General features: G+C 38.3%; 2 protein-coding genes across 2 annotated transcripts; both read right to left on the minus strand.

The window, feature by feature from the left end:
• Positions 1-1,518: 1,518 nt before the first annotated feature.
• Positions 1,519-13,222, minus strand: si:ch211-130h14.4 (uncharacterized). The gene is made up of 5 exons (XM_053678984.1): positions 11,547-13,222; positions 7,476-7,586; positions 4,277-4,429; positions 1,826-1,921; positions 1,519-1,662 (listed from the first exon to the last, which is right to left on the minus strand). Exons 1-5 carry the CDS (start codon positions 11,631-11,633, stop codon positions 1,519-1,521), a joined length of 591 nt encoding a protein of 196 aa, XP_053534959.1. The 5' UTR covers positions 11,634-13,222.
• A 110-nt stretch (positions 13,223-13,332) lies between these two features.
• prr18 (proline rich 18) lies at positions 13,333-16,339 on the minus strand. Its single transcript, XM_017464470.3, has 2 exons — positions 15,729-16,339; positions 13,333-14,984 (listed from the first exon to the last, which is right to left on the minus strand). Exon 2 carries the CDS (start codon positions 14,762-14,764, stop codon positions 13,964-13,966), a length of 801 nt encoding a protein of 266 aa, XP_017319959.1. The 5' UTR covers positions 14,765-14,984; positions 15,729-16,339; the 3' UTR covers positions 13,333-13,963.
• Between the last annotated feature and the right edge of the window lie 84 nt (positions 16,340-16,423).

Below are 16,423 nucleotides of genomic sequence, written 5' to 3' on the forward strand. Positions count from 1 at the left end.
TCAAAGCTGTCAAAAAGCAGGGTAACGTGTTCTCACAATCATCACTAGCCCATTTTGGCAACACTTTTTAACTGTTTAGCGGCCATCAGGATAACCGTGTGCTTCGCGTCTATATGCCACCGTAGACAACACGCCACAAAACAACCCAGACCAGTCAGCACACAGGAGACAACTGCTTATACTTTGTGAAGGTTTTTAAAATATTAAAAGGAAAAACGTCACATTCAAGTCTATAGCCCTCTTCCCAAAGAGCTTGTTGAGTAAATTAACGTGGCATATGAAAATAAAAATATTTGCAGAACTTAGAAATATAAAAGAGGAATAGTGGAATATCTCCATTTAAATGAGTGTTTTAATTGAATTCATGAACTCCAAAAATTCTAGCTGAGCTCAGTGTTTTGCAAGAAAGTCTCCAGATTACAAGATCAGAAAAGCGGACATATGCTTTCTGAATCCTACTGAATGACAAATACTTCATCTTATAGCACGAAAGTCTATAAACTATCCGTTATGATCCCCTTTCCCAGTGCAGACAATCCTACCTTTTTTTTTTTTTTTTAAACATTAAGCCAGTCTGCATTCTGGAGGCATCCAAAATGTGTGTTTTTTATTTATTTATTTTTTTAATCAAAGAGGCCTAACATCTCTGTAGAACACTTTTCTAAACAAATCCTACAAAGGCCCAGAGCACTGGCATGATGTGACATCTCAGGCCAAATTGGTCCACCTCCTTTGTATGTGAAATGAATTAGACATTCACCCCTTGGTGATGTTTGTCTGTGCTGTGGTGAACACAGAGATCTTCTCGGCAAAAGGGGGGCTTCTGTTTGTTCGTCTCACTGCCGTGTGACTGGTTGACCATCTCTTCGCATAAGGTCCACGCTAAACAAGCTTTCAACACAAAGTGTGTTTGTCTATGTCCAAAAGGACAGAGCCGAGATCAGGAGTATCCTGGAGTACACAGCTATTAGGAATGAAATCTCGCATTTCAACTAAGCAGTTTAGGATACAGAGTTCAGCAATAATTCACCGCAAATGTCTGTGACATAACATAACATCTGTCATGATACAAACATAGAGTTACTGCATTTCAGGAAGGAAAGGATTCAGAATAAAAGAAACTCACGTGTTCGTCACTTTCCGCATGGGAGACCTGTATCTTTGGAAGAACTTCTAATTTCTTCTTCGGCAAATCCTCTAGCTTCAGCGCTGGAGCAGACTTGCTGGAAAGCTCTACCAACAGGAGATTTGGAGTGAGTGCTGCCAGTGCAGTTTAATGTAAATATATCGAGTCATTGCTTTTTTTTAAGATTAGTTTTCAACTCATAGGCCATTTTAAACATTTGGCTAATCAAATCCAGAAAAACAAACTTGTTTATGATTCTGAACTTGCTCAAAGTACAAAAGTGTCATACTTCATACCAGAGCAAATATGATGTGCTTTTTTTTTTGAATGAATAATAATCTTAACAGAGATCTGCAACATTTTACTGACTTCTGACTGATGAAGATACCACTCTAGAGTCTCTTCTCACCCATTTGCTGTAGTTGTTTCTCTAGTTGTGTGGTTTTGCTCTGATCCACCCAGGACCTGAACACCTCTTGCTCCCTGATACCCTGTAGACACCTCCTCTGGCCCAATTGCTTCTGGAGCTCCAGGACCTCTCAAAGGAGAACCATGACATGGCAATGACATTGACAATGAAGGATATAGAGCTTAGAAGAGCCATCCATATGATTCATATACTTTACAATATTATAACTGACGATTAAATGATTTAATACTTTATTAAATGAAGTGGTCTCTCTAACATTAGAAATTTACCAGGTAATAACGTGTCTTAGATAAAGACTTCAGGAATGCAGCATTATCTTTAAGGGTTGAACCAACAAGCTCCTGGAAGGTCAGGCCTGTTGAGCTCTATAAGAATATAAAGACAGAGCAAGGACATAATGATGAGTAAGGCATCAAAAGAGAAATAAAAGAGCATAGCGAGGTGAGAACAGGGAAGTCTTGACGAGGAACCTTGTCTTGCAGCAGGGCTGGGAATCCCAGCACCCAAAGCAAATGAGAAGTAAACACACAGCCACAGGAAGCCATTAACTGCAGCAGGGACCAATTAGGCCCCAGCAGGTGGCCTCAACCCTGCCTGCTTTGGTCCTGCCCCGTTGTGGTGTCCCAACTTGGGGGCTCTCGGCCTGGCCCGAGGAAACAACGGGGCAGTTTCATTTACTCAGCAGTTACTTTTTTTCACCAAAGGTTTCCTACCAGCAGGCTCATAAAGCCCTTTATAGCACTGCCTTTGTCCTCCTCTCCAGTGCAGGTCATTAGAAGAGACAATTACAGCCCACTGAAGAAGGCCCGCTTTTACTGGAGGAGATTGATAAGACAGGATCCGTCTAAGGCTGCCAACCCCCGACAGTTTACCTTAAACACCCTCCACCACCACCACTCTCTCTCTCCCTCACCCTCATTGTCCTCAGGCCAGACGGCCAAAATCAAAGTCAATCACAAGTCTGCACCAATAGCCCCCAGTTCCCATATTAAAATGAGAGGCTTCCTCAATCCTCTCAGCCTAAACGGCATTATACCTGCACTTCAAAGATGTACGTAGCTACAGGCTTGCATTGTTTTTTTTGTTTTTTTTCTTCTTCTGTAGGCTGTGATCTACACTGGTATAAAATTGACAGTAGTAGACGGTCATGTGATAAAGTTTCTTTATACCAATTCACCCGCTGTATACTTTCAATTTCCTCATTTGGCAGATTTGGTTAACATACAAACTTAGAAAATGTAGTATGTACTGTATGTTATAGTGAAAAGAGATTAAAAGGGTACAGAACTACGAATTTTTCACCACATCCCAAGTTTGGGTGAAAAAAATGCTTGCTTTGAATGGAAATTGAATGGATACTTGAGGTGCTGTGTGTATTTGTGTATTGTTTGTGTGTGTGGGTGAGAGGCTTTGATTCTAACTGTTGTGTATTAGAGCACAGACTCAAAGGAGGAGGGGTCAATCATGTAAGAATATCATTACCATACACAACGGTGCACTCGAAGTTCTCAAAGATAATCTTAATTTAGAACCAGGATTGAAAGATTAAAATAGTCTAATTTCAATGGATATAATATATAATATAAGGCGTAATGATTTAGCTTAATCATTTACCATGACTATTTATAACTCCTGCCATTTATCAACGATTCAGCATAGACATAGTCAGTCTAAAACGAGTTTTTGACTTCATTTTGTTTCATTTATTAAGCAAGGAAGGCATCCTGACATTATCCTGTTCTTTTCAGAAGGACTCTGGCTGCCAATAATACGCCAAATTATAGCAAAAAAAAAAAAACAAACAACTGAAGAAACATACTGAGATTAGTAAAACAAACAGATAGAGCAAAATCTAAATATAGAACACACAAAAAATAAAATAATAATAATAATAATAATAATAATAATGATAATAATAATAATAATAATAAAGAGAAGATTATGTCCTGTCTATACAAATTATGTACAACTAAAATTTATTAATGAAAATTATAATACAGCATTGCAATGCAATACGAATGACTAAATTATTCCTATTCTTGGCCTGGTCTGATCAAGATTTCTTTCACAACATGTGGAAACTTAAAGGTAAACTCCACCATTAAACACATTAAATATGCTTGTGTTGAAAAATTTCTCATGTGCTTAGAGATTCTGGGGCTGATTTGTTGGATGGTGCTGTATTTCCATTATTTACATGAGAAGTTACCTGTTATGCTGCTCTGATGTCACAGGGGGACATCGCTAGCACAGTTACAATGGCGTGTAATAGGAGAAGCCATTTCAAAGATCTCAAACATCAAGGGACAACCATCAGATTTCGCAGTTAGTGATTTTACAGTGTCATATTAATGAGAAATTCAATGGAGAAGTAGTGGAGGTACAGCAAACACTGGACTTAAAGTTAGTGAGCTAAAAGATTGCAAGCACCATTGCAGATGTTGACAGAAATATTAGCATGAAAGTTGAAGCTTTGGAACTTGGTGTTTAAAAAGCGGTTGAAACTAAAAATAGACCATGATTTTTTAAAAAGAAAGATGTTAAATCCACAAGTCAACTCAGAATTTAATCATAATATAAATCTGAAGAGACTGAAGCGGATTTTTCCCTAACAGTTCCACTTATTAACACTGGCATTAAGCATACTGACTGCAACTGCTGCCACCTCGTGGTGATCTGCTGTAACTGCTGTGTATAATAAAGTTGCATTATACACCTACCTGTCCATTGTGTTTTTCTGCGAATTTTAAAGCCGAGTTGTGCTGTTTCATCTCTTGTCGTTGTCTCTGGACCTTCTCCGTCAGCAGCTCGGCATATCTGTGAGACAAGCTGTCCTTCAGGCGGTGAAGCCTGCGATACGACTCAAGATGGCGCTGGAGGACAGTTAAACACAAACTCACTTCTCGAAATCGAGTTTCAGATTGCAGAAAATCACACTGTGGGTGCAAAAGAAATAAATTTTTGTGTACTCCGACCTGTATTTTCGATCTTTATCTAGAACTTCCTCAAATTACAACGATGAAGTTGGCTTCTTGTTTTGTGAGAATATTTAAATTCCACCATAAACTGCAGTTACGCCCAGGCACCGGTAGATGGCTCATTAAAACACTATACTGTTTATTGCTATAAACAATGATTAAAAAAGTGCAATAATAAAAGTAATAATTAAACGGTCTGCTTGATTTGTCTTATTCGTCGGACACAATACAACAACGACGACAAAAATCTATGATGCTGAGAAATTTACTGTGCCATATTCCTGTTTGTTTCTTTGTTAATTGTGATTGTGTGTGGGCTTAATTTAATTGCATATATGTTAATTTGAATACTTAATTAAACCAAAAACCTAGTCTTTAGATGATATTTTCACTATAGAGAAACTCTCTAGAGAATTACTTCCACGACACAGTTTGTGGGAATATCATTTCATAATCAAGGAAGCATGCTATAAAGCAGTTGTTTTCAAAGTGGGGGCCGCCAGGGGGCCTCAAAAATTTGGTGTGAAAAATAAATAAATACATGATTTTCTTTTTCTCACTCTCAGACAACCACACACACACACACACAATCAATTCCTACTGTAATGTAATGTAAAGATGCAAGATGTAATTATTAATAAAAAGGGGGGGGGGGGGGGGTATATTCAGAAGTTTGTATTTTAATGTGTTTTAAAGACATGCAAAAGGGGGGCCTCGGTCAAATGTTAATGCTATTTGGGGGGCCTTGCCCTGGAAAAGTTTGGGAACCCCTGCTATAAAGCATGTAAATTGACATAAACGTCAAATTATCATTTATAAAGTGAGATTTTTGGTTTTGAATATCGTTTTCTGTTGTTGTTGAGAAATATGATTATAAAAATACAATGCAATTTCATCTGTTTCCACTCTAGTAAGTGAAATTGACACTATGTACAGTACATCATAATGACACATATGAGACATGAAACATGGTGTGATTGTGCCAAGAGGGTGGAGCTTAAGGTTTTCATCAAAGTTTAATATAATGCAGTGGATAAAAACAGTGCTTTTTTGTTGATTAAAATATATATATTTTTTTATTACAGTCTAAGAGAAGCACTGGATTATCCAAGACATTGGATTTTTAATCAGAAGGTCATGAGATAAAAAATTCCAGAACCATGAAGCTGCCATTGCTGGGCCCTTGAGCAAGGCCCTTAACCCTAAACTGCCCGGCTGTTTAAATGAGATAAATGTCGCTCTGGATAAGAGTCTCTGTCAAATGCCATTAATGTAAAATATAAGAGAAGACATTTTATAGATGTCATTTTTGCTTGATGTCACCAAAATCAAGTCATTTCTACGTGTAGTATCTTGACTTAAGGTTAAGATGTGAATTAAGATTCAAATAGAAAATTGCACATTTATCAAGGCAAACACACAATCTTGACAAACACCACCAATGCTAATACAGTTTTTGTTATTTGAAAGGACCAATCCATTATAAACTCTGTTCATAAATCAGCTTGCATGTTTTTTTTTTATTTTTTATTTTTTTATTGCGGGTGTTATCAAGTTTGTGTGTGTTTTACCCTATATATTGTATAAGGACAGTTGCGATATGCTTGATCTATGCTTTATATGCGCCACGTACCTACACATACGCAAGTATATTTACTTTCTGTGGGAGATTGTAATCATTAGTTTCTCTTAAAAAGACACAGTGTGATCATTTGTAACTCTGCAAAATGATTCACAATAATGATTCAGTCAAAACAATGCGACTGTAACACCTGGGTGTCATATAATCACACTTAAATTGCCTGGACATTGTGTTCTTGCACCAGATATCAGGAAGGGTAAATTTCCACTTGGCATGGAAAAGAAGCCTTAGCAAAACAGACACAGTGTCATTCATAACCTGATTTTTCTCATTTACTACTGCTTATAAATCCTTACAGTAAAAATATCTACTCTGCTACTTAGGATTATGCAATGGTAAATAAAACTAATTATTAAAGTTCTTAAAGCACTACATGTTTTTGCTACGGTTTAAGAGTCTCACTTGAATTGGTCCTGAATGAAGAGTTAGTGTTACCCGGGGTCTTTGTTCCAAGGGAGAATTACTTTGCTATCCATCAGTGTCACTCTAATTCTCAGAGGTATAATTGTACTGCAGTTTGACCTTAGTGAAACAATGCTAACTTTTAGAAGTCCAGGAGAGAAGATAATTGACTTGAGGTGTCAGATTCATGACAAATAAGAGTTTGCATCACTGGGGTCTTGATTTCTAGTCAAATGTTCCACTATATATATATATATATATATATATATATATATATATATATATATATATATATATATATATATATATATATATATATATATATATATATATATATGCATATATATATATATATGCATATATATATATATATGTATATGTATGTATATATATATGTATATGTATGTATATATATATATGTATATGTATGTATATATATGTATATGTATGTGTATATATATATATATATATACACATATATATATATACACATACATATACATACATATACATATATGTATATGTATGTGTATATATATATATATATATATATATGTATATATATATATGCATATATATATATGCATATATATATATATGCATATATATATATACATATATATATATACACATACATATACATATATATATATACATACATATACATATATATATATACATACATATACATATATATATATACATACATATATATATATATATATATATATATATATATATATATATATATATACACACACACACACACACACACACACACATACATATATACACACACACACGTTTTATCTGTGACAGATTTTAGGATTACTGTTTATTTTGGAGCAGAGGTGAGTTTTAGTAGGATATTTGACTGATGATGGGTACTAAAGATACCTGTTCAAGAAGAGCTTTCTTTTTTTGGAGCTCAGCAGCAGACACAGGTCGCTCAACTCTTTTTTCTTTCAGCTTCTTCATCTGCGTCATGACTTTGGCCATGGAGACTGCCTTTTGGTGAGAAAAACAAAAGCTTGTTAAAGTGCAACTAACCCCCCCCAATCCCATCTTGCCATTATAACTATTATAATTGTTTAGAAATTGCTTTGATTTGCTCTGAACAAGCCAGTAATAACCCTCAAATGATCTGGACATTGTGCTCTCACATTGTCACATTGTACACATCAGGGAGGACCCACTGCACTCTTACGCAACATTTGAAGAGAAGCACGAGACAGACTGAGGTCTGGTGCACGTCTTTGTCTTCACTACTACCATTTCTGTACAGCTTCCCAGCTGTACAGAATATTTCCAATGGTTCATTATCAAGGACATACACAGAGGACCATTTTAGTAAGTGTTTATTTAGTGGGGGAGATTTAGTGGTTCTCATAGCAACTTTTTATTTATTTATTTTTTTAAAGTTGAGGCTACTTTCCAATTCACCCTTTACACGTTCCTGAATAGCTAATCAAATTTGCCAGTGCCAGTTGGCTACACGTTTGTACCGACTGCTGGGACTGTGCACCACAGAAAACAGTTTTGATGCTATTCAACAAGTGGTTAGACACCCCAAGCCCCAGTCTTAAAGGTTTCCAAGGACACGTTTTGCCACGAATTCGTAGTATTAGCGTATTGTTCATAGAGAGAATTTGTATGGACAAAGGGGCAAATCAAATGACCCGCACTAGTGACTGCTTCTACTTTAAACTCTGTTTTTGAGTGAAGTGGTGAAAGGTTCCACGTTATTTCTGAGGTACCTATATCTCCTACTCTGTACTTTCAGCTTGGTGAACTTTGGTGAATTTTATGAGCAATGCAAAACATTTGGAGTGGCTTTTTCTTGATTCAACCTTATAACTCAATAAGAAAAGAGCCAGTGGTGAGAGATGACATGTTCAGTAGGTGTTCTGGGTGTAGACCTCTGAGAGAAGCAGTACATCTTTACATTAAACACAGAGACGGCATCAGACCATTCTCGGTTCCCCTCCGGAAAAGGCCAGAAAGCTGTCTGGCAGCCTGTTAATACTCATGTTCCTACATTTTACAGTGTCTGTCTGTTACGGAAGTCTAGTCTTTACAAAGGACATTACAGGGAAGAGGCATTTAACAGTTCAGTTGCCACAGCAATGCACAGGGGAAAAGGTTAAAGGGGCGATGCAGTTATCAGACAAGATAAAGCAGAGAAACTGTGAAGGATGTGATGGCACCATCTAACTGCCTGGCCATGTCTACCATCAATCTACTTCTACCAGGAATGGAAGCTTTCCAAACCCATTGATCCCGTATGCATCCTAGTCAGCCCAGCAGAAACAGAATATGAAACAGGAACAATAAAAAAAAAAAAAAAAAAAAAAAAAAAAAAAAAAAGGTACACTAGACAGAAGAAAACATTGGTGGATTAGCACAATAAAAGCACAGAATGGGGCAGTGAAAGTGTGAAAAGATGGAGGTCAGAGAGTTCGAAGGGCAGAAGAGGAGGCAGTGTTGACAGCTGTAACCTAGGTGACCATCATACTTTCCTCGTTCTAGTCTCGCACAAAAGGATTCGAGTTTGGAAAGCTCAGTGATGATGAGAATAGAAAGCTGAATGAACAGCCCCTTTACTCTCTGTAGCCATCACTCCACACAGAGAAGCCCTGTGAAAGGCTCGAGCGTACAATGACTCACTGCAGCAGGGAAAATGTGTGGACTGATAGCGCAGACACAGACAGGAACAATACACCAACTGCGAAGGCACACAGAGGAACAGTTATACAACAGTTCCTTACAAGTGTGCATGATGTCCCAAGCACTGGGACGAATTAGGCACTGACATGCCTCTTAGATCATACTATAAGACTGTTTACATTTCTGTGGGATCACCGATTTTCACATGGCTAATCAGCAACTAGATTTAACTCATTTCAAAACAAGTATAAACATTTTCTACCATAGCTAAACTAATTTATTTGTTTTAGTTAACTGTATCCGTTGTCGTTACAGTAGAATACTACAAGCAGATTTATACAAATGATCGGACGTGTGAGCAAGAGTGGTCATTTTATTTGAATCATGTGACATTAACACAATGTACAAAAAGCATGCAGATACAGGTCAAGTGCTTCAGTTAATGTTCACATCACAGACCAAAATGTGGTGGTGGTGGTGGGGGGTTAATTTGCATATGATATGGTTGTTGGTGCCAAACAGGCTGGTTTGCTGATCTCCTGGGATTTTCACACGTAACAGCCTCTAGAGTTTACGCACAATTATGAAAAATACACTGTGCATGGGGAAAATGTCTTGGTGATGAGAGAGATCAGAGGAAAATGCTCAGACTGGTTCAAGCAGATATGAAGGGTATGTTAACTAAAAAAAAAAGCACTCTAATACACTACGAATGTGGTGAGCAGGAAAGCATCACAAAATACACACGTCAAACCCCAAGGCGGATGGGCTACAACAGCAGGAGATCACATCTGTCAGCCAAGAACAGGAAACTGAAGCTACAGTAACTGTAGATGAAGATTGAAAAACCTCGCTTGGTGTTTTTCCAGTTTTCATCTCCAGTTTTGGTGAACCAGCATGACTTTATACACTGTGTTGATGCCACATGATTGGATAATTGCATGATGTGCAGGTGTTCGAAATAAAGTAGATATGCTGTGTTATAGTGAGCATCGCTTTTTTTCAGGCCTACTTCTTGATCTGAAGCCTATTAAATTATATTTATACGTTTATATAGGCATTTACTATTATTGACTGAGGTCATTATCTCACCACCTTCTGTGTGCATCAACACTCGTTTTCTTTCCATGTAAAACAAGTGAACCCTTCTCTGGTGACTATAACTTTAAGCTTTTTGTTTTTCTTAATCCTTAATTCCCTTACAAACCCTTGTTCTTACTAATCTCCTTTTTCTTTTTGCGGTCTCAGATTTATATTTGTAAATTCTACTCCATATAATTCACACAGTACTTTAACTGGAATTGCAGTCTATTGCTGACTGCACCTCTGTCTTGTATGCGATACTATGTCTATTGTATATATGGTACTTTTTGGTACTTAATATTAATACTGCCGAATACTGTTCATTTTCTACTTTTTTTTTTTATCTTAATGGTATTCTTCTGATCTGCTAGTGCAACTACACTGTACATATTTAAGGGGACTCTTAAATATTCGTTCATTTATCTTCAGTGACTGCTTTATACTGATTAGGGTCATGGTGGATTTGGAGCCTATCCTGGGAACAAGGCCACTGAGCACAAGGCAGGAATACAACCAGGTCAGAAAGTCAATCTGTCACAGGGTGTCACCAGGCATCAAATGCAAGCAGAGAGAAAGAGAGAGGTAGAGAGAGGCAGAGATAGAGAGTGAGTGAGTGAGAGAGAGAGAGAGAGAGAGAGAGAGAGAGAGAGAGAGAGAGTCACCCACTCCTCGGTGTTTGTAGTATGATTTCCAAAATCGTCAGAGTTCACCATATTGTCAAAAAATTACCCCAAATGCAAAAAAGCGTTCACCCAATTGAGCCAATAATTAGTTGTGATCATTTAGACAGGGGGGTTGAATGACGATTTACACCGGTGACATTGTTCATCTGACACGTTTAAAAACTGTGACTACAAAAGCAGTTACAGCTTGCTGCTGAATACAGATTGAACTTACTGACAGCCTTTTTTGACCAGATCCTCATATTATTAAATAGAAAACTGTAAAACAAAAAACAGATACTTTCTACAAAACAATTTTTAAAAAAACTTGAAAATTCAGAAAGCACAGTACATTAATTAGAATGTGCTACTGCCTGAGATAAAGCATACTTATTCTACACTAATACTTATACTAATTAACCAAAACCAAACAGGATGAAGGTGACAATATTGCTTTCATCATACTCATTACAATAAGAATGATTCTGGTATTCTGTGTAGACTATAACAGTGTATGCTTGAAGAAGTTGTTGTATTTTAACAGAACTCCACATACCTTTCCCAAGCCTTCAGAATACTGGTAGGAATGCAGAATGGATGGAAAAGAGCTAGTGTGATGAGTATCTTGGGTCTTCAGTGTCATCGTGTGGTCGTCACAGACCAGTGTACTGTGATAGGAAATTACTAGCTTTTTTCCCCCTCAGAATAATAATCATTTGAAAATCATTCTCAGAAAAAAAAGTTAAATATATCTTACTATATATGTATACTACATACACCCTTATTCAATATAACAGTATGCCTAATGCAAGGATTCCCAAACAATACATTGAACAGCAATATTACAAAATGAATAAACAATATATACACTATATGATATACTGCTTTAAAGAACAACACAATGTATAGCATGTTATATAGCATATTATATATAATCATACCTTCAGATCTGTCTGATAAGTGAATGATAAGTTTGAACTTGCTGCTCCGAGTTTCACAGTAACTTTGCGTATGTGTGTGTGGGGGGTGTTTGGGAAGGTGTTGCTATAGCGAGGCCAGGTCTCAAATGGAGGGTTTTGTAAGTCAAACCCACAAAACTTAAAACTCCTATAGAATTCATCTCTCTTCATTTAAAAAAAATAAATTAAAAATGGTAAAATGGTACAAGCACTTGCTTCGGCCATTGCGTTTAGTTCATCTCTGTGTTGTGCGTTCATACAAGTGTCTTGGGAAAAACAAAATAAAGCGAATAATATCAACTTGTATAACAATATATTGTTGCTGGAAACTTCAGGAATAGAAAGTTATAGAGCTCCAATCAATAGATAAGATAATATTGGGCATGTTTAAATATGGTTCACGATATAAACCTGTGCTAAATGCCTTTTGAATATGAATGAATATAAATAAGTCTTAAGTAAATAAGAATGTAAATTAGTTTTAGATAAGTAAGAATGTATTGTATTTAGTAGCAGAAATGAGCCGAGTCAACAAAAGAAGTGGCGCTTAATTATTGATCATCATGAATCAATTTCATACAGTACAACGTCATATAGGCAAGCTATGGCTACAAGATATCTTTAAAATCTCAAGCAAAAAAAAATAAATTTTATATCCACTTAACATTATGAAAGAATTGCAAGAATGCTATTTGGTGATTATTAGCCCTCACTGTTAACAGCACTTATAGCTTACTTATAACTAAAATCTGTGTGAAGTCATTCAAATTAACAAAAAAATATTTCAAACATTGCAGTTTCTTCGGTTCAGGATGAACAACCAGAAATGTGAGAATGACCGGCTTAGTGATCGGACCCCACCAAACGGGAACAAACACAATAGAAATGTTCTGTCTTGCTCAGTCACTGAGATAATTGTAGGCTATTGTTTTACGTGTGTTTACGGTAGTCAATGCAGATGCAGAATTTCTCCTGAGACCAAGTAGTAGGCCTGCATTTAAAAAAATAAATAAATAAAATAAATAAAAAAAAAAAAAAAGGACAAAAAAAAAATCTAAAAAGGTTTTGGAACAACTTAATATCAAAATACAACTACAACAACAAAAGTAAATACTAAGACTAATTTTAGAGACTATTAATAAAGACTCTAAAATGAGTTGTCTGGAATTTAGTCAAGACTGTGTATGCTTTAGGTTTTATTTGAACACATACCTTTATAATACGCCTTCATAATACAGGTACGAATCCAGAATGTATGGAAAAGTGCAGGTTATATGAACGTCGTTACGTGTTTCTCCTAGACCAGTACTAAATTAGCACTTGTATTAGTAAAGTCAAAATTTCCTTATTATTAAAATTAACAAGTCAGTGTAGATGCAGAACTGGATTTAATACACTTTATTTAATAAAAAACAAACAAACAAACAAACAAACAAAAAACATGAAACGACAAGATCTAGGCTAGAACACAAACACAACGTAACGTTTTTAAATAAATACTGTACAAAGCTGGTTGTGTAAAACCCATTTACTCTTTTACACACACACACACACACACACAGAATCCTAAATTGTAAAGTTTGTCACATTGTCTTTGATTTCTGGCACAAAGGAGAGAGTCGCGCCAGTGGGAAGCCTCCGTGTGAGGCTGCGTCCCAAACCGCATAGGCATCACATCCGCACTACAGGCCTATCCCATATCAAACAGAGCACGACACCTGTGGCTTTGACTATGCATGGTGAACGCAGATGCCCAAGCTTCACTGATGAACATATTCGTTTATCCGAGTGCGATTGAATGGCGCTACATTTAGACGCAACCTGAGTGGAAATAAACGACCACAGGGCCGCATGCGACATCGCCGTCCGTGTGCAAGAAACTGAAGAGTCACTGACAGACAGACAGACAGACGCACAGTGCCATACCATATCAACAGGCTACAGCAAGGGGAAATGATATTTCAGTCCATTTTATGAGGAACATTTCCTGTGTGGGTTTTCACAGTGGATTCCATCAGCAGCTCTTGAGATGCGGGAGCGCAGAGAGTTTGTCCACTTTGCTGAAGGCCGCTGCGCTCTCGACGCCTTTCAGCCACTCTTTACATTTCCGCATCACCGTCTCGTCCACGTCTCCGTCCTCCTCCTCGTACTCGACGTCGTCGTACTTGTGCTGGTCGTTGAGCAGGGAGATCTTCACGATCGCACTGATGTCGTTCGAGCTGTCCAGTTTGGCCACAGGGCCCGTGCTGCTCTTCGATGCGCCCTGCGCGCGTTTGGACGGTAAAGCCCGGCGGTGTCTGGTGTCCGTCGACCCGCAGCACTTCTGCTGCTTGGCCAGCATCTGTTTTTCCAGGTTGCGCTTCTGAATGACGAGGATGGCCTCGGGGGTGAGGCTGAGGGAGAACTGCACCTCCTGCTCCAGCTCTTCTTTGCCGTAGGCGACGGCGCGCCGAGCCGCGGATTCCCCGGAGCTGGAGCGCGGAACGCTTTCGCACGAACCTCCCAGCGGTTTCGCGTTCAGCCACGAGCTTTTCACGTCCATGACGTCGAGGTTTGGAACTGAAAAGTCTGTTGGAAATTTGCTGGAGTACTGCTGCGCTGCTGCTGGTGGTGGTTTACGTCCCAGCTGTCTCAGATTGGCACTAGGCCAGGACGTGGACAGTTTGTCCTTTTCCGTCTCCTTCTCCTCGCGCGGTTTAGGACTGAGCAAAGACTGAGGAGGGACAACACCACTCGTGCCGGGTTTCTTCTTCCTGAACAGATCTTTTCCCGGCGACGATATCCGCGAATGAAGGTTTATAGGTGGAAAAGGCATCTTACCAGCTGCGTTCAAGCCCGACAGCGCGTATTTATGGAAAAAACAAAACCGCAGCGTTCAGCTAAGCAAATAACTAAGACCCGGCCATTCGGTGTATCAAGTCATAGGCTCCTTCTCCGCAGGTTTGAGCTTCACTGCCGGGGGAAGGATGTTTCCTTTGGCTTTTATAGAGTCAAGGACGGGGGGCGTGGCCACAGCGCAAAGACATGGCACGTGCCTGAAAGTGGGCGATGAGATTCCATCATCATGCATTTTAAGCCTACCAAGCATTATACATCTTATTGTAGAAGTATTACAATGTAATATCCTAATGAATAAGTCAATTTAAACTTCAGACGTCAGACCCCCCTTTAGGGACAGCCTCATGCCACTATGAACTATAAATAAAAATCAATATGCTTTCATACTTTTAGAAGAAACACTTACTACATATCCATAAGGAATACACAACATCCATTACCACCCCCCCCAAAAAAAAAAACCCCAACGCACTTTACATCTCTAGAGATGTAAAGGACTAGCAGTGAGCAATTGTGAACTAGGCATTAAACATGTCGGGGTGTTGTTCCCCCCCACAGAGGAAAGAATGACTCAGGTCAGGCACAGCATAGACATTATAACTGATTGTAAATGTATAGTCTAATTTTGTGCTATTCATGAATATTACATATCTCAGCAACTGTGATGTAAATAAACTATTGTTTATTTGTAATTATATCTGACATTATATGCCCGAAGTAATTATTGATGCAATGGAAGGCAAAAGCAGGTATTAGACTGCCAATATGTTCAATAAAAGACACACAAGTATGAAATTATGTACAATGCTAATCACAGAGTGTGCAGTGGCTGCTGGTGTTTGGTTAAGATGGTGTGCTCACATCTTTACCGAATTGTGAATGCTAGGTTTTTTTTTTTTTGGCCTAAAGGCATGAACTGAGGATAGAAAAATAAATCCCACCAACAGTTGAATGCTGCATCCCATCTTCATACCATGATGTACAGGAGGTGCTGGTGGAGGAGGGTCGCTCGATATGGAGCCCACTACACATGGTCACCATGGCAACCACAGCTGTGCAGTCTCAGCGCATCAGCCTAAAGCAAGTCGAAAACAAAAAACCATAGCGAGCTGTGTAGGGTTATTAGGTCAGATTCTGACAGTATAGTGGAGGACAACGTTGTAACTGAGTACATGGAGGGGGAAAAGGGATGTTATTTAATCTAAAAGAAGAGGATAAAACAGGGAATAGTGCATGAAAGCATATTAGCTAATCTCCTTTATGTATGGAATGGTGCAGTGAGTGGCAGCTGATGTAGCGTGAACCAACATCTGGCATCAAATCATTCGGTTATACATGACTTGTAGTCTGCCTCATGAATATACATCTCTGATCTGAACAAAGGCATAGAAAAACTTGTTAACCAATGCATTATGGAACAAATTTATCATGCATTCGTCTTCAGTAACTGCTTTATCCTGGTCAGTCACGGTGGATCCAAAGCCTGTCCCAGGAACATACAGGCAGGGACAGACGCACAAGGGCAATTTAGTGTAGACAGTCCACCTTCTGGCATGTTTTTGGGAGCTGGGAGGAAACCGGAGAACCCAGAGGAAACCCACACAGCACCCACACTACCGGAGCTGTGAGGCACCAA

The sequence above is a fragment of the Ictalurus punctatus genome, chromosome 3 (assembly GCF_001660625.3).
Source record: "Ictalurus punctatus breed USDA103 chromosome 3, Coco_2.0, whole genome shotgun sequence".
NCBI classification, from domain to species: Eukaryota; Metazoa; Chordata; class Actinopteri; order Siluriformes; family Ictaluridae; genus Ictalurus; species Ictalurus punctatus.